Source organism: Scyliorhinus canicula, chromosome 21 (genome assembly GCF_902713615.1).
Source record: "Scyliorhinus canicula chromosome 21, sScyCan1.1, whole genome shotgun sequence".
In the NCBI taxonomy this organism is placed as follows: Eukaryota; Metazoa; Chordata; class Chondrichthyes; order Carcharhiniformes; family Scyliorhinidae; genus Scyliorhinus; species Scyliorhinus canicula.
The window spans coordinates 20,176,028-20,197,258 of NC_052166.1; the positions used below are offsets into that span (position 1 = coordinate 20,176,028).

Here is a 21,231-nt window from a genome sequence, read left to right on the forward strand (position 1 = left end):
CCCCCGGGGAACACCTTCAGGTATGTGCAGGTAAGGGCGTTTGTCAGGCGGCAAGTGGCGGAGTTCCCACTGTTGCTGCCGCACGGGGTCCAGGACAGGGTGCTCTCGGGGGTGTGGGTTGGAGAAGGGAGGATCTCGGCAACGTACCAAGTGATGCAGGAGGAGGACGGGGCCTCGGTGGAGGAGCTGGGTGAGGAGATCGAGGAGGGGACGTGGGCGGATGCCCTAGGGAGGCTCAGCCTCATACAATTTAAGGTGCTGCATAGGGCTCACATGACCGGGACAAGGATGAGCCGGTTTTTTGGGAGTGAGGACAGGTGTGTTAGGTGCTCGGGGAGCCCAGCAAACCATGCCAATATATGTTCTGGGCATGCCCAGCGCTGGAGGAATTTTGGAAGGGCGTAGCGAGGACGGTGTCGAGGGTGGTAGGATCCAGGGTCAAACCGGGCTGGGCGCTCGCAATATTTGGGGTTGCAGAGGAGCCGGGAATGCAGGAGGCGAAAGAGGCCGGTGTTCTGGCCTTTGCGTCCCTGGTAGCCCGGCGGATGATTTTTCTTCAGTGGAAGGATGCGTGGCCCCCAAGCGTGGAGGCCTGGATCAATGATATGGCGGGGTTTATTAAATTGGAGAGGGTGTTTCCTCTTTTCTTTTTGTATTTTGTTATTGATATTTTGTGAAAATTTGAATAAAAATTATTTTTAAAAAAAAGCTATAAATTTATTAACTATGGGTAAACTATATATAAGATAACATATGAAAAAACTGAAATCATGCACAAGCCAGTGAGGTCAGCTGACTTTAACATTCACTTATAGTAAGACCCCTAGTGGTCAGTTGGTGAATTACAACACAACCATGATATCACTATGATGTGGAGATGCCGGCGTTGGACTGGGGTGAGCACAGTAAGAAGTCTTACAACACCAGGTTAAAGTCCAACAGGTTTGTTTCAAACACGAGCTTTCGGAGCACGGCTCCTTCTTCAGGTGAATGGAAACAAGCCTTTCCATTCACCTGAAGAAGGAGCCGTGCTCCGAAAGCTCGTGTTTGAAACAAACCTGTTGGACTTTAACCTGGTGTTGTAAGACTTCTTACTATGATATCACTAGTCAGGGGGAGGGGTCAAAGTGACCAAACAGTACCACAACATGGAGGCTATCTGCTTGTTTATGATGAGAACTTGACCCCTGTAAGACAGTCCTCGGAGCAGTCCTGTCCAGCATCTAAAGCAAGCGGTGGCCTTGGTCTCCAGCTCCTTCCAATTAGCTGGCCAGGATTCCTCAGCCGGGCATATTTGGATTCCCAAGTAGCAGAGGCTGATCCTGCTCCAGGTGAAAGGCCTGAGCTCCTCTGTGACAGACTGACCGGAAGTCTGGAATACATGGCCCAGTTGATCCTGGCAAAGGACATGGTGGAGTACAGAGCCTGGCACTCACCTCCGCAGGTAGCAGGGTCAGTGAACATGAGGAGCACGTTATCTGTGTAAGCCGCGAGGACCGAAAACCACCTCGCAGGAAAGGCTCCACGCAAATAGAATAGAGTTGGCCAGACAAGGGGCAATCCTGACACATTCCTCTCCCAGCGGTGCTGTCAGGGACCCGTTAACCTTAACAAGACACTCCCGCAGTGTACAGAAGTCAGTTCTGGACGAAATGCGTCCCGAAACCAAATGCTTGCAGCGTCCCGAATAAATATTCGTAATCCACCCTGTCGAACACCTGTAAGATATACCTGCCCTCCGGAGATGATGGAGCAGATAGATGTTGCCATAATTGTGCAGCCTGGGACCATGTAGGACTAGTCGGGGTGGATTATGTGGTCCAGCGCAGTGCCAAGGCGCACACACATTACCTTGACGAAGATCATGCTGAGGAGGGAAACCGGTCACCAGTTTTTAAGGTGACAGCCCCACACCTTTGGCAGCAGGGCAGTAGTGGCCCTGCGCCACAAGAGAGGCATCCCCCAGTTGCGATACTTTCCCCCAGGACCCACGCGCAGTCGCTCCCCAGTATGCTCTGAAGAACTACACGTTCAGCTTGAGGTTTTGCTCCTGGACAGGTTGTCAAGAGTGTTGGTCAGCTCCCCCAGCCTTTTAGGGGTATTAAGACTCCCGGCACCCTGCGGTAGGCCCTCCTACAAATCTCTGCAAGCATCCTTGCTTGACGGATCCGGGGAGAAAAGGTGCTGTAAAAACTTCGGATTTGGGCCCTGACCTCCGGATCTGAGACAAGAAACCTGTCAGCCAGCAGCGTAAGGAGCTGCCGCCTGACCCCACGCCTTTTTTTCCAGTCAGTAGAAGGTTCCTCCCTATCTCCTGTCGGGGAACTGGGCCAGAAGGGGGTTTGCTCAGACCCCCTCTCCTGTTGCGACGCTGGGCCACTGGACAGATCCGGGAATAATTTGGGGAAAAGCTCCAGAACCGAGATGGATGTGGCTGACGTCGGAGGCTGGGGCTCATCACCACCACTCCCCACCTTGTTGATCCAGGCTGAAGCGATGCTGGGCCCAGTACCTGACACTGAGGCGTCAATGGGCCCCAGCTGAGATGGAGTGTCTGCGGGGCAAGGTGTATCAAGAACCCCCAAGCCAGAGTTCCAGGTCACGGGGTTGGGGGTGTCTGGGGCTGATCCACCTCGCCTTCTTACGGGCCTTGCGGATGTCCTCCCGACCCTCATGGTCGTGAAGTGGTAACATCGGGTGAGGGGGCGACGGAGCCAGCCGTGGCCACCTTGGTGCCCATGGTGGCGAGGCAATTCTTGCGCACATACCCCGCCTTCTTGCAGGCACGGCAAAGCATGCCATCTGCAGACCAAAATATACACAAAGTCTCCCCTTGATGGAAGACTTTGAACCTCCTCTAATATCTCCTCCCGGGCCAGGCAGACAAAAACCTGGCATCAGAAGGAGTACATGTGACTGAGGGAGGCATCTTTTAGGCCAAGTAGGAGCAGCGCCACCTCAGAATGTACCTCCCCCAGTAGTTGGACTTGGGGGAGGAGGAGCTCCGGAGGGACATTGGACAATACGACCTTCTCGGTGGTGGCCTCAAGAGGGTCCACCCCCACGAAGGTCCTGGGATGTTTGCCGTGAGCCACGTTTCAAGGGCGAGGTGGACTGTATTCTCAGCCCTCAAGAAAAACCACGACATTCCTGTACATACGAGAGGTGGCCACAATAGCCGAGAGGCCAACTGCCCGACCATTGCGCAAACGCATGCCTCCATGGTGACGGTGGGGTGAGCATAGCACTTAACCCCCACTTTCCAGGTTAGCAACTGGAAGGGTGGCAGGGCTGCAGGAGTAGTGGAGGCTGAAGAGGCCACCACCCCTGCATAGCCGACTCTGGACTGCCCCACCACCGGCGTAGGTGGACTGGCCATTAGGGCATGTGCCACGCCCACCCGTTTGGGCTGTCGGGTTAGACTAGATTTGAAAATAGACGGGGGGGGTGGGGGTTTAGGGGAAGGGCGAGGTGGAACAATGTACTCTTCCGAAGATGTGCAAAGGAACGAGAAAAGGAAGGGCATAGCAGGAGGAGGAGGATAGCGGCACAAGAGGGTGGGGCACCATAGATGGCTTGGTGCCTGAGGTGGGAAACTCCTGTGAAACTGGAGAGTGGGACGATAGCTGAGCACAAGCAGATCTTCAGTCCGCAAGGCAGCCCAGCAAAAACACAATCCATGCTTCCACCCTAGGTCGCCAGCACCAATGTAAGTAGGCGCTGGTTTGCAAGGTATTCAGCCGAGCAGCACTCAGCAAAAAAAGTCTGCACATCCACCCTGGAATGACCACCCAATTGAATCAGACCTCCTCCCTGCAGAAAGTGCTGATGTATTGGGTCTTCAATCCAGGAGGGGCTCAGCAAACGCACTGTCCACTGGATCCCCCTGGCCTGGAACAAGCACACCTGATGGAATAGGGAAGGCTTCGTCCTTGTGTAAGGCAGATGGCGATGATTGGGAGAACTGGGCTGGGCCAGGTAGGGCCCTCAGCCTGGGAGGAGCCCAGCAAACAGGCAGTCCAAAGGACTCTGCTCCCACCTTGGTGTTGAAGCTGCCTTTTTTCTTGTCCTTCTCTCCTCTCGCCAGGCAGCTCAGCAGAAAACAGGACTAGGAACAGGCTGCAAACTGAGCAGCAGCAAGAGAGAGAAGCAGCAGCAGCCACTCTCCACCACACCAACAACCTCGCATCTCCAAAGCCTGCATCGGGAGTGCCTGCTTGGGATTGGCCATGCTAAATTGCCCCTTAGTGTCCAAAGGTTGGGTGGGGATTGGGCCTAGGTAGTGGGCAGCACAAGTGATTAGCACTGTGGCTTCACAGCGCCAGGGTCCCAGGTTCGATTCCCTGCTGGGTCACTGCCTTTGCGGAGTCTGCACGCTCTCCCCGTGTTTGCGTGGGTTTCCTCCGGGTGCTCTGGTTTCCTCCTACAGTCCAAAGATGTGCAAGTTGGGTGGATTGGACTAGATAAATTTCCCTTAGTGACCAAAAAAGGTTAGATGGGGTTATTGGGTTATAGAGATAGTGTGGAAGTGGGTTGGTGAAGACTCGATGGGCCGAATGGCCACCTTTTGCACTGTATGTTCTATGACTCGGAGGTAGAGTGCTCTTTCGAAGGGTCGGCACACAGTTGTTGGGCTGAATGACCTCCTTCTGCACTGCAGGGACTCTATGATTCCTTAAAACCCATCTCTGACCAAGGCTCAATTCCTTAGTGAAACATTTGGAGATGTATCCTCCCATGTTTAATGCAATTTACAAATAGTTCCCATTCTGAACCCTTTCTTTTACTGGGGTTAAAAAAAAGTGGTAGCTGAGTACCAAAGGTTAGGTCTAAGTCACTACTTGATGTTAAATCCAAGTCAATATATGGTGAATCCAAGGCTATAATATATAGTTTGAGATATCATGGATATGAGTGATTTTACAAAACTCTAGAATGTTCTTGAAGTACAGGATTGTTTGTCCCCAGACATTGTGGCTCATTTGTAACCCAATAAGATATACAGTCTCAATCAACACGTTAACCTCACTGGCCAATTCTAGGTGCCTGGAACCAACTTAGTAATACAAGAGTGAAAAAAGATATCTTTTTGAATGCATTATTCAAAATTTCAGAGTTACAAAAAGATGAGAAATGATTAACAAAATAGAAAAAGGTTTCAATTCCACCTAACTATACAAAAAAAACAAACAGCACAGTGCAGCTCCACTACTGCATCCTTGTGATCCCAACTCAATGGTACAAAGCCCTTAAACAGGGCTGTGGAAATATATAGGGGTTATCCTCATGATCGTAGCTAATCGGTCATTCTCAGCCCCTTTTAAGTCACGTGCACAGCATTCACAGGCATCTCAGTTGTCTACATCCTCGTCCTCATTTTCTATCTCTTTTTGATCATCGTCCACCATTTTCACCCCTTCAGGGTCTTCCTCATTCTCATCTTCCTTGCTCTTGTCGTGCTCCTCACTTTCAGGCTTCTTATCCTTCTTCTTCTGTTCTGAAGCTTCTTTCTTTCCTTTCTGCTCTCGCTTGTAAGCTATGGGAGGGAAAGGGAGGATCATAATGAGCAAATCATAAAACCTGGGCCTAGGATAAGCAATTCCCAAGATTTAGGCGAGTGCAAGTCCTTAGAAATGGGGAAAATGACCAATTTGGCAACTCAAGGTAGAAAACAATCTACTAATGTGTGGAAGGAAAATTAAAGCACTCGCGATAACTGGAAATATTCAAAGCAACATCCAGGGTAATTGGAAAAGACAAAAAAAACAGGGTGTTTTAAAAAAAAAATGTACTGGAAGATAGAAGGCATATTCAGGGCAGCACAGTAGCACAAGCGGATAGCACTGTGGCTTGACAGCGCCAGGGCCCCAGGTTTGATTCCCCGCTGGGTCACTGTGCTCCGGTTTCTACCCACAGTCCAAAGACATGCAGGTTAGGTGGATTGGTCATGCTAAATTGCCCTTAGTGTATAGGGTGGAAGTGAGGGCTTAAGTGGGTCAGTGCACTCGATGGGCCGAATGGCCTCCTTCTGCACTGTATGTTCTATGTTCTAAATGCAATGTGTGAAACTGCTGCCAATGTTCCATGAAAGCAAAAAAATGTATTGGATTCCCACTACTAGATACTTAATCCGTTACTCTTTGGATTATTGGGAAACCTTTTTTACCCAGAGAGACTGGGCCCTATTAGTTTGGAGGAGTCATCAGGTAATTTAAAATCTCAACAATAAACATTGCATTTGGGAATATTCTCAGTCTCAGGCTACTTACAAGACTGCGTGAAGCTCATTCATATTGCTTCAGCTTTACCACTTCGTTTCAACCCCTCTTCTGGCTCTAAAATGCACATTTAAATGCATTTCTATCACTCATGACTCCACCTCCTGTAATTGTCAGGTGAACTAAAAGTATATTTTTTGCCATGCTGATGCGATGTTGCTTGGGATTCCTTCTAAAGCTATGGCTGTTTTGAGACAACAGACTATTGTTCCACTGATATATTCACTGGTGGAAGGAGTCCCGAATTAGGGGACATAAATAGTCATCAATAAACTCAGTAGGGAATGGAGGAGAAACCATTTTATCCAAAACGTGGGTAGAATATGAACTTATTAATCACCATTTGCTGAAGAGCATCCCAAACTTTGACCACACTGCATGTAGAAGTGCTTCCTCATTTCACTCCTGACAGGTCTGGCTCTAATCTTTTTTTTAAAAATAATTTTTAAATTTTGATTTTATACAACATTAACGCACCTTAGTAAAATAACGAAAATAACAATAATATTAACAATCATATACATTCGCCCTATCCCCATGAACAACCCAGCATTTTAACAACGCAAATTAACACACTATAAAGTTACAGAATAAACACTACAATAATGCACCCCCCCCCCCCCCCCAAATCCCGGGTTGCTGCTGCTATTGACCAAGTTACCTATCTCTGAGCCAGGAAGTCCAGAAAAGGCTGCCATTGTTTATAGAACCCTTGTATTGATCCTCTCAGGGCAAATTGGACCTTTTCCAATTTTATAAATCCCGCCATATCACTGATCCAGGTCTCCACGCTTGGGGGCCTTGCATCCTTCCATTGTAACAGAATCCTTCGACGGGCTACTAGGGACGCAAAGGCCAGGACACCGGCCTCTTTCGCCTCCTGCACTCCCGGCTCTACCGCAACTCCAAAAATCGCGAGTCCCCACCCTGGTTTGACCCTGGATCCAACCACCCTCGACACCGTCCCCGCCACCCCCTTCCAGAATTCTTCCAGTGCTGGGCATGCCCAGAACATATGGGCGTGGTTCGCTGGACTCCCCGAACATCTGGTGCACCTGTCCTCACCCCCAAAGAACCTACTCATCCTAGTCCCGGACATGTGGGCCCGGTGCAGCACCTTAAATTGGATGATACTAAGCCTCGCACATGAGGAGGAAGAGTTGACTCTCTCCAAGGCCTCCGCCCAAGTCCCATCCTCTATCTGCTCCCCGAGTTCCTCCTCCCATTTGGCCTTCAGCTCCTCCACTGACGACTCCTCCACCTCCTGCATTACCTTATAGATGTCAGACACCTTCCCCTCTCCTACCCACACCCCCGAAAGCACTCTGTCCATCGTCCCCTGCGAGGGAAGCAAAGGGAATCCCTCTACCTGTCGCCTAGCAAACGCCTTTACCTGCAGGTATCTGAACATGTTCCCTTGGGGAAGGCCACATTTATCTTCCAGTTCCCCAAGGCCCGCAAACCTCCCGCCAATAAACAGGTCCCTCAATTTGCTGATGCCCGCCCTTGTCTCATTGGGCAGACGCAGCATGGGTTCGTAAAGGGCAGGTCGTGCCTAACTACTTTAGTGGAATTTTTTGAGGACATTACCAGTGCAGTAGATAACGGGGAGCCGATGGATGTGGTATATCTGGATTTCCAGAAAGCCTTTGACAAGGTGCCACACAAAAGGTTGCTGCATAAGATAAAGATACATGGCATTAAGGGTAAAGTAGTAGCATGGATAGAGGATTGGTTAATTAATAGAAAGCAAAGAGTTGGGATAAATGGGTGTTTCTCTGGTTGGCAATCAGTAGCTAGTGGTGTCCCTCAGGGATCCGTGTTGGGCCCACAATTGTTCACAATTTACATAGATGATTTGGAGTTGGGGACCAAGGGCAATGTGTCCAAGTTTGCAGATGACACTAAGATGAGTGGTAAAGCGAAAAGTGCAGAGGATACTGGAAGTCTGCAGAGGGATTTGGATAGGTTAAGTGAATGGTCTAGGGTCTGGCAGATGGAATACAATGTTGACAAATGTGAGGTTATCCATTTTGGTAGGAATAACAGCAAACGGGATTATTATTTAAACGATAAAATATGAAAGCATGCCGCTGTTCAGAGAGACTTAGGTGTGCTAGTGCATGAGTCACAGAAGGTTGGTTTACAAGTGCAACAGGTGATTAAGAAGGCAAATGGAATTTTGTCCTTCATTGCTAGAAGGATGGAGTTTAAGACTAGGGAGGTTATGTTGCAATTGAATAAGGTGTTAGCGCGGCCACACCTGGAGTATTGTGTTCAGTTTTGGTCTCCTTACTTGAGAAAGGACGTACTGGCGCTGGAGGGCGTGCAGAGGAGATTCACTAGGTTAATCCCAGAGCTGAAGGGGTTGGATTATGAGGAGAGGTTGAGTAGACTGGGACTGTACTCATTGGAATTTAGAAGGATGAGGGGGGATCTTATAGAAACATTTAAAATTATGAAGGGAATAGATAGGATAGATGCGGGCAGGTTGTTTCCACTGGCGGGTGACAGCAGAACTAGGGGACATAGCCTCAAAATAAGGGGAAGTAGATTTAGGACTGAGTTTAGGAGGAACTTCTTCACCCAAAGGGTTGTGAATCTATGGAATTCCTTGCCCAGTGAAGCAGTTGAGGCTCCTTCATTAAATGTTTTTAAGGGAAAGATAGATAGTTTTTTGAAGAATAAAGGGATTAAGGGTTATGGTGTTCGGACCGGAAAGTGGAGCTGAGTCCACAAAAGATCAGCCATGATCTAATTGAATGGCGGAGCAGGCTCGAGGGGCCAGATGGCCTACTCCTGCTCCTAGTTCTTATGTTATGTTCTTTGCCACCCCCTGAATCCCCCATCCGTGTTCCCCGGGATGAACCGATGGTTGCCACCCAGTGGAGCCTCCATCGAGCCCCCTGTTTCCCCCCCGATGCCGTCTCCACTGTCCCCAGATTCTTAGGGTCGCCGCCACCACCGGGCTCGTGGTAAACCTTAGGGGAGAGCGGCAACGATGCCGTTACCATGGCACCCAGGCTCGTACCTCTACATGACGCCATCTCCATTCTTTTCCACGCCGCCCCTCCCCCCTCCATCACCCATTTACGCACCATTGACACATTGGCTGCCCAGTAGTACCCCAGAAGGTTGGGCAGCGCCAGCCCGCCTCTATCCCTTCCTCGCTCCAGGAACACCCTCCTCACTCTCGGAGTCCCATGTGCCCACACAAAGCTCAGAATACTGCTGGTCACTCTCCTAAAGAAGGCCCTGGGGATAAATATGGGCAGGCACTGAAAAAGGAACAAGAACCTCGGAAGCACCGTCATTTTGACGGACTGTACCCCTGGGGATAAATATGGGCAGGCACTGAAAAAGGAACAAGAACCTCGGAAGCACCGTCATTTTGACGGACTGTACCTGGCTCTAATCTTTTGACTATGCCCCCTAATCCTGGACTCCCCAGCTAGCGGAACTAGGTTCACACTATTAACTCCGCCTGCTCCTCTTAATATTTTAATGTTTGAACAAATCACCTTTAACCTTCTAAATTCTAGGGAATACAATCCTACCTAGTGCAATCTCTCTTTATAATGTAACTCGTCATTTAATTATTATTTGGGTAAACCTACACTGTCCCCCCCCCCCCCCCCCCCCCCCCCAGAGATGAATATATCCTTCTTTAGATGCAATGTTTAGAACTGCTTCAGTTGTGGTCTGACCAAGGAAACCTGTGCGCACTATTCCCATCAGCAACAAACAACGGTGATAAGTGACCTGTGATTGGAGGAGCAGCTCCTTGCAGGTCTTTTATTCAACTTTTACAGTTTGACCAGTACGTCCGCAGGGAGGATACAGAGGCTTCAGGAGCCGGATTGTGGCCCCTGATTCAGGCGTTGTAACAAGTCTGTCATTGCTTAACATCTGCCCTCTTGTATTTTAGCCTTCTCGGTAAAGCCTATTTTATGTACCTGTTCATGCCATTATATGATCTTTGTGCATGGACCGCCCAAATCTCTGGATGCCCACTGTTTCTAACTTTCTACTATTTATGAGATGTTTTATCCTTTTAAGGTCCAAAGTTGATGCATTGAAATTTAGTTGCCACATTTTTTACCCACTTCTTAATATCTCTTCATTGTTTTATGCTTCTATCTCACTGCTTACATTAACACTTATCTTTGTCTCTTCAGCAAACTAAGTCAAGAGCCACTGATAAATACAGCGAATAATTGAGGCTCCGACACACATCCTTATGGGACACCACATCCTCACCCTTATCCCTCAGTCTCGTGCCAACTCAGAAAATTCCTAACCGGGTCAATTTGTTCTTCAATTCAATAAGCTTCAACTTTAGGCAGCAGTCTCTTGTCAGGAACTTTATCAAATGCATTCCTAAAGCCCATTTAAACAACATCCATAGGCATTCCCCTACTCTTTAGTACTGCTGCTTCAAGGTGCTGACGACTTGGGTTCGATCCCGGCTCCGGGTCACTGTCGGTGTGGAGTTTGCACATTCTCCCCGCGTCTGCATGGAGCTCACCCCCACAACCCAAAGATGTGCAGAGTCGATGAATTGGCCATGCTAAACTGCCCCTTAATTGGGGAAAAATGAATGGTACTCTTAAAAAAATTTTTTTAAAAGGCATTCCTCCCTATTCTTTACAAATCCATGCTAGCTCTCTGATCAGCTGATCATTGTCAAGGTATTCAGTCACTTTATTGTTAATTATAAACTCTAGGAATTTGCCACCTATTGTTAGGCTAACTGGTATATAATTCTACAGTAACTCTCCTTCATTTGTCTTGAACGGTTCTCGAATAGAGAACTTTGAAAGATCTGCAATTTTCTCACTTACTTCCTTTAAAGCCCTGGGATGAAAACCACCTGGCTCTGGGGATTTGTCAAATTTTAGTGCTATTATGTTTTAATTTCTATTATTTTGCTTACATTAATTCTGACGAGACCCGGGTTGCAAATTAGTTTCATTGTGATGTCCAGCATGTTATCCAGCTCCTTTACTGTAAATGCTAACACGACATGCCCACCATTTCTTTATTTTCAGTGCTATTATCACCATTATCAGTTCTCAAGGAGCCCACAATGTTCCCGATCAAACTTTCCCCTAAAATAATTATCAAGGTTGTTTCTGTCGATTTTGATATCCCTTACAATTTCCTTGTCATGCTCATTTGACTTGTTTCTGTGCCATAAAATCAACTGCTGACAGAGATAACTATACTACACTTGCCTTGGGAATGCTAAATTCAACTAGTGGGGTGCCACAGTGATCGGTGCTGGGACCCCAGCTATTCACAATATACATTAGTAATTTGGACGAGAGAACAACCTGTAGCATCTGAAAATTTGTAAATGATACCAAGTTGGGTGGGAGGGTGAACTGCACGAGGATGCAGAGATGCTTCAGCATGATCTGGACAGGTTGGGTGAGTGGGAAAATCAATGGCAGGTGCAGTATAATTTGGATCAGTGTGAGGTTATTCACTTTGGAAGCAAAAACAGGAACAGTTGTAAATTGGGAGAGGGGAGTGTGCAGCGGGACCTGGGTGTCCTTGTGCACCAGTCACTGAAAGTAAGCATGTATATGCAGCAGGCGGTAAAGAAGGCGAATGGTATGTTGGCCTTCATTGCGAGAGGTTGAGTACAGAAGCAGGGATGTGTTGCTGCAATTATACAGGACCTTGGAGAAGCAACACCTAGAATATTGTGCGCCGTTTGGTCTCCTTTTCTGAAGAAGGATGTTCTTGCTCTTGAGGGAGTGCAGCGAAGGTTTACCAGACTGATTCCAGGGATGGTGGGACTGTCATATGAGGAGAGATTGACTAGGTTACAATTTTCTCGCTGGAGTTCAGAAAGATGAGGGGGATCTCATGGAGACATATAAAATTCTAACAGGACTAGACGGGTAGATGCAGGGAAGATGTTACCAATGATGGGTGTCTCCAGAACCGGGGGTCACAGTCTGAGGATACAGGGTAAACCATTTTGGACATAGATGAGGAGACATTTCTTCACCCAAAGAGTGGTGAGCCTGTGGAATTCATTACCACAGGAAGTAGTTGATGCTAAAACATTGAATGTATTCAAGAGACGGCTTGATATAGCACTTGGGGCGAATGGGATCAAAGGCTATGGGGAGAAAGCAGGATTAGGCTATTGAGTTGGATGATCAGCCACGATCGTGATAAATGGTGGAGCAGGCTCGAAGGGCCAAAAGGCCTTCACCTGCTTCTATCTTAGATGTATCTGTGTATCAACTTGAACACAAAATGTTAAAAAAAACTAAGCAAAATAGACATTGGTTCCATTTACCCAGTCCTGGGGGGGGGGGGGGGGGGTTTGCGCAGTGCCCACACAAAGTTTGGTTTCAGAACTCAGTAACCAACCTATAATGTGATTGTATAGACTGTAAAGGATCTTGTCATTTGGAGCAGACACCAGCCTTTCAGTTCATTTTAAAGGACTGTCTCATACATGTAAAAAGCCATTTTCTTTTTTGCATTAGAAAACTAGGCCTTTCAAGTTCCAGTCCTTACTTAAGGTGCGGCACAGTGGCACACTGGTTAGCAATGTTGCCTCACAGCGCCAGGGACCTGGATTCAATTCCAGCCTCGGGTGACGGTTTGTGTGGGGTTTGTACGTTCTCCCCATGTCTGTGTGGAGTCCAAAGATGTGCAGGATAGGTGAATTGATCATGGTAAATTGCCCATAGTGTCCAAAAGGTTCGGTGGGGTTACAGGGATAAGGTGGGAAGTGAGCCATGGTAGGGTGCTCTTTCAGAGGATCGGTGTAGACTCGATGGGCCGAATGGCCTCCTTCTGCACTATAGGGATTCTATGATAAATGTGTAGCATGGTCATGACAAGGCAATTAGTTCAATATTCTAAACAGTGCATCACAGGTTCCTCACCTTCCAATGCATCTTTCAGTGGAGTTATGAAACGATCAAACTCCATCTCTTCCATTGCCGCCAGTACATCAGAGGCACTCAGCGTTTTCCTCTTGCTCTTCATTGCAAAGTTATTTGCGCTGAGAAGATACAGATTTTAACACACATCGTTATAAATGGTACAGCCTTAATTTACCATTCCACTGGCTTAGATCATCATCAAAAATCCTTTACAGTTCTCACTGCATCATTAGATAGCCCTCAACACTAACATAAAGCTCTGTGTCTTTATGTATTGAAGATATTGAACCCGTTTTATTCGGCTTCCAACAAGAACATAGCCAACACATCTGCAACAAAGCTTCTCTTCCCTCCCTGCATCAGGTCTAGAATAGGTTTTTTTTCATTTACAGGATGTGAGCATTACTGATACGATTAGCATTTATTACTCATCCCTAATGCTCCCGAGAAGGGAGTGAGCTGCCTTATTGCATCAGAAGAGAATGAAGAGTCAAGCGCATTACTGTCATCTGGGTTGCAGATTTCCTTCACTAAAGGATGTCAGTGAACCAAATGGGTTTTACAACAATTTGTAATAGTGGCACTATTATTGACCCTAACTTATTATTCCAACTTTCTTTAATTGCATTTAAATTGCCTAGCTTCCAGCAGATTTGGATCAATATTTCCAGATCTCTTGTCCAGTAAACACTCAGATCGCACCATGGATCTATCTTTGGAATTCTCCTCTTCTGTACAAGCTATTTCTTGGTTACGTCATCCCACATGCACAACTTTCAAACACGCTTAATTTACTTCTCCACCACCTCTCCATGCTGGCATGCTGTTTGGCTGCTTGATCAAGATCAAGTCAATGGTGATTTGTAATTTCCTCTCATTCAACATAATATAATAATCTTTATTGTCCCAAGTAGGCTTACATTAACACTGCAATGAAGTTACTGTGAAAAGCCCCTAGTCGCCAAATTCCAGCGCCTGTTCGGGTACACAGAGGGAGAATTCAGAATGTCCAAATTACCTAACAGCATGGGGCTTGTGGGAGGAAACCAGAGCACCCACAGGAAACCCACGCAGACATGGGGAGAACGTGCAGACTCCACACAGACAGTGACCCAAGCCGGGAATCGAACCTGGGACCCTGGAGCTGTGCTACCATGCTGCCCAATGGAAGTTTGTGAAGTGCCTCAACACAATTCTTTCCATTAAAGATACTTTATAAATCAAAATTGTTGATGTTGGGAGACAAGGGTGGAGGTGGTTGGGGAAAAAGGTTAATTATGGAAAAAAGAGCCATGGTCCCATTCTGGGTCTTTGACTGAGTTCAGCAAGCACGGTCATATCTAAACTGGCCATTTAAATTTGCTGATAGGTTCCTAGACCTGATGTGCACCAGATACCTTCCAAGTTAAAGAACCTCTGATGAGGAGTGCCGTTAGGAGCCATGCAAGAGAAAACAGCACGGCTGCGAGACTTTAAATAAGGAACATCCTCCTTCATTTCTCTCCACCAATGGTGACAAAACCTTCAACTCTCTTGGCCTTAATCTCTGGTCTCAGCTCCCTTCTTCTGGCTATGTCTTCCCTCACATCTTAAAAGCTTCCTATCTTTTTGATGAATGAAAAGCAAAATACTGCACTTGTGGGAAACTTGCAACAAAGGCACAAAATCATTCAAGACACCAAGAGCACATCAGGCAGCATTTCAAAAGACACGTCAGTTAATGTTTCAGATGTTGAACCAATCCTTGAAACTAAAAATAGTATTACAGATGAACTGCATTTAAGAAACAGAGCAAGGGAAATGGGGAAATGAAAATTATCTGTCCCCATAATGATGATGGAAAAAAGACTGACTGCCTTATAAAGTGCTTACATGCAGAACAGAAGATGGTTAAATGGCAAAAAGCGGCAGGCACGAGAAACAAAAGGATGAGCATGTATTTTGTTTCACTGGTTTCAAAGACACAGAATGTGAGAATAGTTAAAGGGGGTTGAGTATGACATTTGTCACGATCTTTCAATATTCTGGGTTAAGATCCAGCCCCGAGTAATGGATAAATTCTCTTTGCTGCTAATTATAGGGTCTTACATAAAATCAATTCAAGTGTGCTACAAGACATTTGGCTACAAGAACAAAATCACTTATTAAGTGCCACTAAATTGTGAAGCTCAGTCAGACGCCAAATTTGGGGGCATCCACACCCTGAGGCCTAATGGTATAGGCCACTGAACTGGTCGACCATAACCTAGAGCAATCTTCTAGGGCTCCAGGTTTGAATCCCTCCACAGTAGTTAAATTTGAATTCTAAAGAAACTTAAATCACAGTCAGCAAGAAGCAACTCTTCAGATGGTGGGAAACAACCCAAACAATAATCTGATGCCAAATGACAGAATGAAGATAGTACTCCTCAGCTGAGGCTGCTTGACATTGATAGCACTTTGGAATGTCCCACGATCGTGAAATGCACTATCAACAACATTGCTTTTTATACATCTTACTTGGCTGAGCACTGCATTTGCAAAGCCTTGATAGTATAGTGAACTGAGGATGTATACCAGAATTACAGACAACTGTATGGCCATGAGGCGTAATTGTTCATACGGAGTTTCTTACCATGACGTTGCGTAAAGAACAAAGACACTTGCTGCTCGGGATATTGCGCTGCGGGCTTCCTTTGAGACATTCACTCCATCTGGAAGCTAAGAGAAGATATATATTAATCAAACTATATACTGTCAGATATAGAACAGACTAACTAGCTTTTGAGTATAACTATATGTTAAAGATAGAATGTCATTCATCAATCATATCGCCAACACATGACAACATAGTTTTGTTCATGAGCTGGTATTCCAGGAACATACAACTTTTTAAACTGGAGATCAGCAAGGAAAAACATTTTCTGAACTGTGCAACGTCTCACTACATTAACCAATTTCAAATCCTTATGTGATGTCACATAGTAAAATGCTTCCTTGCATTAATTATCCGAATATCCCTTTTATGAAAATCGCTTATTGTCACGAGTAGGCTTCAAATGAAGTTACTGTGAAAAGCCCCTAGTCGCCACATTCCGGCGCCTGTTCGGGGATGTTTTCTAGATAACAAAAGCTGCATTGTTCAACTTATCCTTCCATAAACTGCAAATAAACATCACTCCTCAACTCTCAATTTCCATGATTCAACCACTTCTCATTCATTTCCATTGTACAAAATCTCAAGGAGTCCAACATTTCCTATTTCTTCCCACTTTTCAGCATCGATTTACAAACCAAAGTACCCAAGACAATCCAGAAGTCATAATATGTTAGGAAGTTACTTCAATTATTGCAAATTGATCAAATATGAGAAAAAATCTGCAACAATAATGATGTTTTCTTTAGGTATTGGCGGCATCTTTTGGAAATAAGGGTGCCTTGAAAAATTTGCTAATGTATTAATAGAGATATAGGGCGCAATTGAACAGCCATGTTATGCCTGAATGTTATACTGCAGCGCAACATGGCCGTTGGAAGTCGGGTGACCCCCCTCCTGGGATCTACCTGGCTTGCAAAGCCTTGCGAGATCTAACGCGATCCTGCGAGCCATCGCGATGTGAATCCTGCCCATTGTGGGCGGGATCACTTTTTGACAAATCTGCATATTAGAGCGAGATAGCTCTTCTCGCTTTAATATGCAGTTTCACCGAGGCACTCAAGGCGTTGGGATCTATCCCCTTTGCCTCGGAGGGCTTGGGTGAGTGCCATTCAGTACTGGTCTCCACAAACAGGGACCAGACGGAATGGCACTCGTGAGGGTCTCTCAGGGGTCAGAGGTGCCCAGATGCTTGCCTTCGGGGCAGCGTGGCACCCTGGCTCAGTACAGAAAACAGGGCTTTTTTGGGCGCACGTTCCCCGCTGAGGTCCCCTATCTAACTGTTAAATAGCTGGGTGTTTCTTGGCGTGCAAGCGCTGGGAAACACGTGGATAAATGCACTCGCTATGTGACTTGGTTCCCATTTAGTTAAATCGCGCCCATAGTGTCTCAATTCCGGCTCTACGAAAACCAGATATGTCTCAGAACAAGACATTTTTTAAACAAGCTGCTCGGCATGAATTTTAATTCTTATTTAAAGAGGAAAATATTTTATGGGCATGTTCAGCTAGGAGCTGCATTGGCGCAGTGATGTGCTGGACTAAGTATCGGCGTTGTGCACCAGTGTTTTTCCACACCCCAAACACACATACGACATATGAAATTATAAATTAGGAGTAGGCCATTTGGCCCTTCGAGCCTGCTCCGCCATTTAATACGATCATGGCTGAGATGATTGTGACCTCAATTCCACTTTCTGCCTATCCTTGATGACTTTTGACTCTTCCGTTAGTCAAGAGTCTCTCTACCTCTGCCTTAAAAATATCGACAGTAAGAAGTCTGGCAACACCAGGTTAAAGTCCAACAGGTCTGTTTTGAACCACTAGCTTTCGGAGCACAGCTCCTTCCTCAGATGAAGATTTCTCAGATTCACCCAAGGAAGGAGCTGTGCTCCGAAAGCTAGTGATTCGAAACAAACCTGTTAGACTTTAACCTGGTGTTGTAAGACTTTTTACTGTGCTCACCCCCAGTCTAACGCCGGCATCTCCACATCATTAAAAATATTCAATGACCCTGCCTCCGGTGCTTTCTGGGAAAGGGACTTCCAAAGACTCACAACTCTCAAGAGAGAGAAATATTATTTTCATCTCCATCTTAAACTATATCCCCTAGTTCTAGTCTCTCTAACAAGGGGAAATATTCTTTCACCCTGTTGAGTCCTCTCAGAATCTTATACATTTCAATAAGATCACTTCTCACAAAATATCTGTTCAATTCCTCTATTTCCTTACTTTCCATTGTTCCCCCGATACTCTCTTTAGAGTTAAATCCAATTATTCCACATCAATCCATGAGCCACATATTTAACTCTGCCAATTTGCTTGTGACTCAGGTAGTAATCCAGAGATTATTCCTTTAAAGTTCTGTTTTTTAACTTAGCCCTTAACTCCCTCAGCAGAACCTCTTTAGTTCTAGGTCACTGGTACCTACATGGACAATAGCCATTGGACCGTTCCCCTTCCACGGCAAGTCCTTCTCTACCCCACAGAAGATGTCCCAAACCCTGGCTCCCCCTATTGGCTGCAGAGAACTGTGTCCATCCCCCTGTAATGTCCCTCACTACCACTACCTTCCTATTAACATACACTGCTTGAATTGCTTCCTGTACATAGTCAGGTTGTTCATCCACCCTGCTCATCCATACAGGTTGAAAGGACCTTGAACCCATTGGAGAATTTCAACAGCTTCTTCATTTCTTGCTTTGCGCAAGTTGAGAAGACACAGCCGGAGTGAGGCACATCCAGAGTGGGAATTGCAACTTGGTAATTTGGTGCAGTGAGGTAATTCAGTGCAGAGTGGGAGAAGGTGCTTTTTCTCTACTGTTTTGTTCTCTCTCTTTCTTCTGGCCTGTAACTTTCAATCTGCAGGGAGAGAACCAGGGAGCATCTGAGACCCTGGGTGAGTTCTCCCAGTGAGCCAGGGAAGACACAGCCAGAGTGAGGCACAACCAAGAGTGAGTTTGGGAATTCAAAGCTGGGTGGGGAGGAGGTGCTTTTTAACCCTGGTAAGTGACTGGTAAGTAGTTTTTCTTTTCATTGTCTAATTTATTTATTTTTCTTTCGTTTTTTGAAATTGTAGGTGTCTAAGTTCACTTAAGGTTTAAGACATGGCAGGAGATCCCAGACCCGTGTCATGCTCCTTGTGTGCGACGTGGGAGCTCAGGGACACGTCCACTGTCCCTGGCTCTTTCACGTGCAAGATGTGTGTTCAGTTGCAGCTCCTGTTAGACCGCTTGACGGCTCTGGAGCTGCGGATGGACTCACTTTGGAGCATCCGCGATGCTGTGGAGGTTGTGGATAGCACGGTTAGCGAGTTGGTCACACCGCAGGTGAAAGTTACCGTGGGAGATAGAAAATGGGTGACCAAAAGACAGAGCAAGCGTAGGAAGGCAGTGCAGGTGTTCCCTGCGGTCATCTCCCTGCAAAACAGATATACCGCTTTGGATACTGTTGAGGGAGATGGCTCACCAGGGGAAGGCAGCAGCAGCCAGGTTCATGGCACCGTGGCTGGCTCTGCTGCGCAGCAGGGCAGGAAGAAAAATGGCAGGGCTATAGTGATAGGGGACTCGATCGTAAGGGGAATAGACAGGCGGTTCTGTGGACGTAATCGAGACTCCAGGATTGTATGTTGCCTCCCTGGTGCAAGGGTCAAGGATGTCTCGGAGTGGCTGCAGGACATTCGGGGGGGGGGGGGGGGGGGGGGGGGGGGGGGGGGGGAGAGGGTGAACAACCAGCTGTCGTGGTGCACATAGGCACCAACGATATAGGTAAAAAAACAGGATGAGGTCCTACAAGCTGAATTCAGGGAGTTAGGAGTTAAACTAAAAAGTAGGACCTCAAAGGTAGTAATCACAGAATTGCTACCAGTGCCACGAGCTAGTCAGGGTAGGAATGTCAGGATAGATAGGATGAATGCGTGGCTCGAGAGATGGTGCAAGAGGGAGGGATTCAAATTCCTGGGGCATTGGGACCGGTTCTGGGGAGGTGGGACCAGTACAAACCAGACGGTCTGCACCTGGGCAGGACTGGAACCGATGTCCTTTGGGGGGTGTTTGCTAGAGCTGTTGGGGAGGGTTTAAACTAATGTGGCAGGGGGGTGGGAACCGATGCAGGAAGTTGGAAGGTAGTAAAACAGGGACAGAAGCAAAAGGCAGTAAGGGGGAAAGTGCAAGGCAGAGAAGACATAGTCAAATCAAAAATGGCGACAGTACAAGGTACAGTGACTGAGGGAAGCCCAGTGAATAGGCCCAGTAATACTTAAAGGAATAAAACTGGAGATGTTAAGATTCAAAACAGAGGTAAAAAAAACCAACATAAGTGTACTTTACCTGAATGCTCGTAGTATTCGGAATAAAGTAAATGAGTTGATGGCGCAAATCATCGTGAATGACTATGATTTTGTGGCCATTACTGAAACATGGTTAAAGGATGGTCACGACTGGGAGTTAAATATCCGAGGGTATCAAACTATTCGGAAGGACAGAGTGGATGGTAAGGGAGGTGGTGTAGCTCTGCTATTTAAGGATGACATCCGGGCAATAGTAAGGGATGACATCGGTGCTATGGGGGATAAGGTTGAATCCATTTGGGTGGAAATCAGGAATAGTAAGGCGAAAAAGTCACTGATAGGAGTAGTCTATCGGCCACCAAATAGTAACGTTATGGTGGGGCAGGCAATAAACAAAGAAATAACTGATGCATGTAGAAATCACAGCAGTTATCATGGGGGATTTAAATCTACATGTCGATTGGTTTAACCAGGTCGGTCAAGGCAACCTTGAAGAGGAGTTTATAGAATGTATCCGCGATAGTTTCCGAGAACAGTATGTAATGGAACCTACAAGGGAACAAGCGGTCCTAGACCTTGTCCTGTGTAATGAGACAGGATTGATTTATGATCTCATAGTTAGGGATCCTCTCGGAAGGAGCGATCACAACATGGTGGAATTTAAAATACAGATGGAGGGTGAGAAGGTAAAATCAAATACACGTGTTTTGTGTTTAAACAAAGGAGATTACAATGGGATGAGAGAAGAACTAGCTAAGGTAGACTGGAAGCAAAGACTTTATGGTGGAACAGTTGAGGAACAGTGGAGAACCTTCCAAGCGATTTTTCACAGTGCTCAGCAAAGGTATATACCAACAAAAAGGAAGGACGGTAGAAAGAGGAAAAATCGACCGTGGATATCTAAGGAAATAAGGGAGAGTATCAATTGAAGGAAAACGCATACAAAGTGGCAAAGATTGGTGGGAGACTAGAGGACTGGGAAATCTTTAGGGGGCAACAGAGAGCTACTAAAAAAGCTATAAAGAAGAGTAATATAGAGTATGAGAGTAAACTTGCTCAGAATATAAAAACAGACAGTAAAAGTTTCTACAAATATATAAAACAAAAAAGAGTG

At 46.5% G+C, this 21,231-nt stretch overlaps 1 protein-coding gene across 1 annotated transcript in view; it reads right to left on the bottom strand.

The window, feature by feature from the left end:
• Nucleotides 1-4,714: 4,714 nt before the first annotated feature.
• The window catches only part of pole3 (polymerase (DNA directed), epsilon 3 (p17 subunit)), a 44,049-nt gene continuing 27,532 nt past the window's right edge, over nt 4,715-21,231 (bottom strand). Inside the window, exons 3-5 of the mRNA XM_038782338.1 lie at nt 15,810-15,895; nt 13,196-13,314; nt 4,715-5,536 (exon numbers count right to left, since the gene is read on the bottom strand). Of these exons, the coding sequence (XP_038638266.1) occupies nt 5,352-5,536; nt 13,196-13,314; nt 15,810-15,895 (390 nt within the window). The 3' untranslated portion in view covers nt 4,715-5,351. The remainder of the gene's footprint in view (nt 5,537-13,195; nt 13,315-15,809; nt 15,896-21,231) is intronic.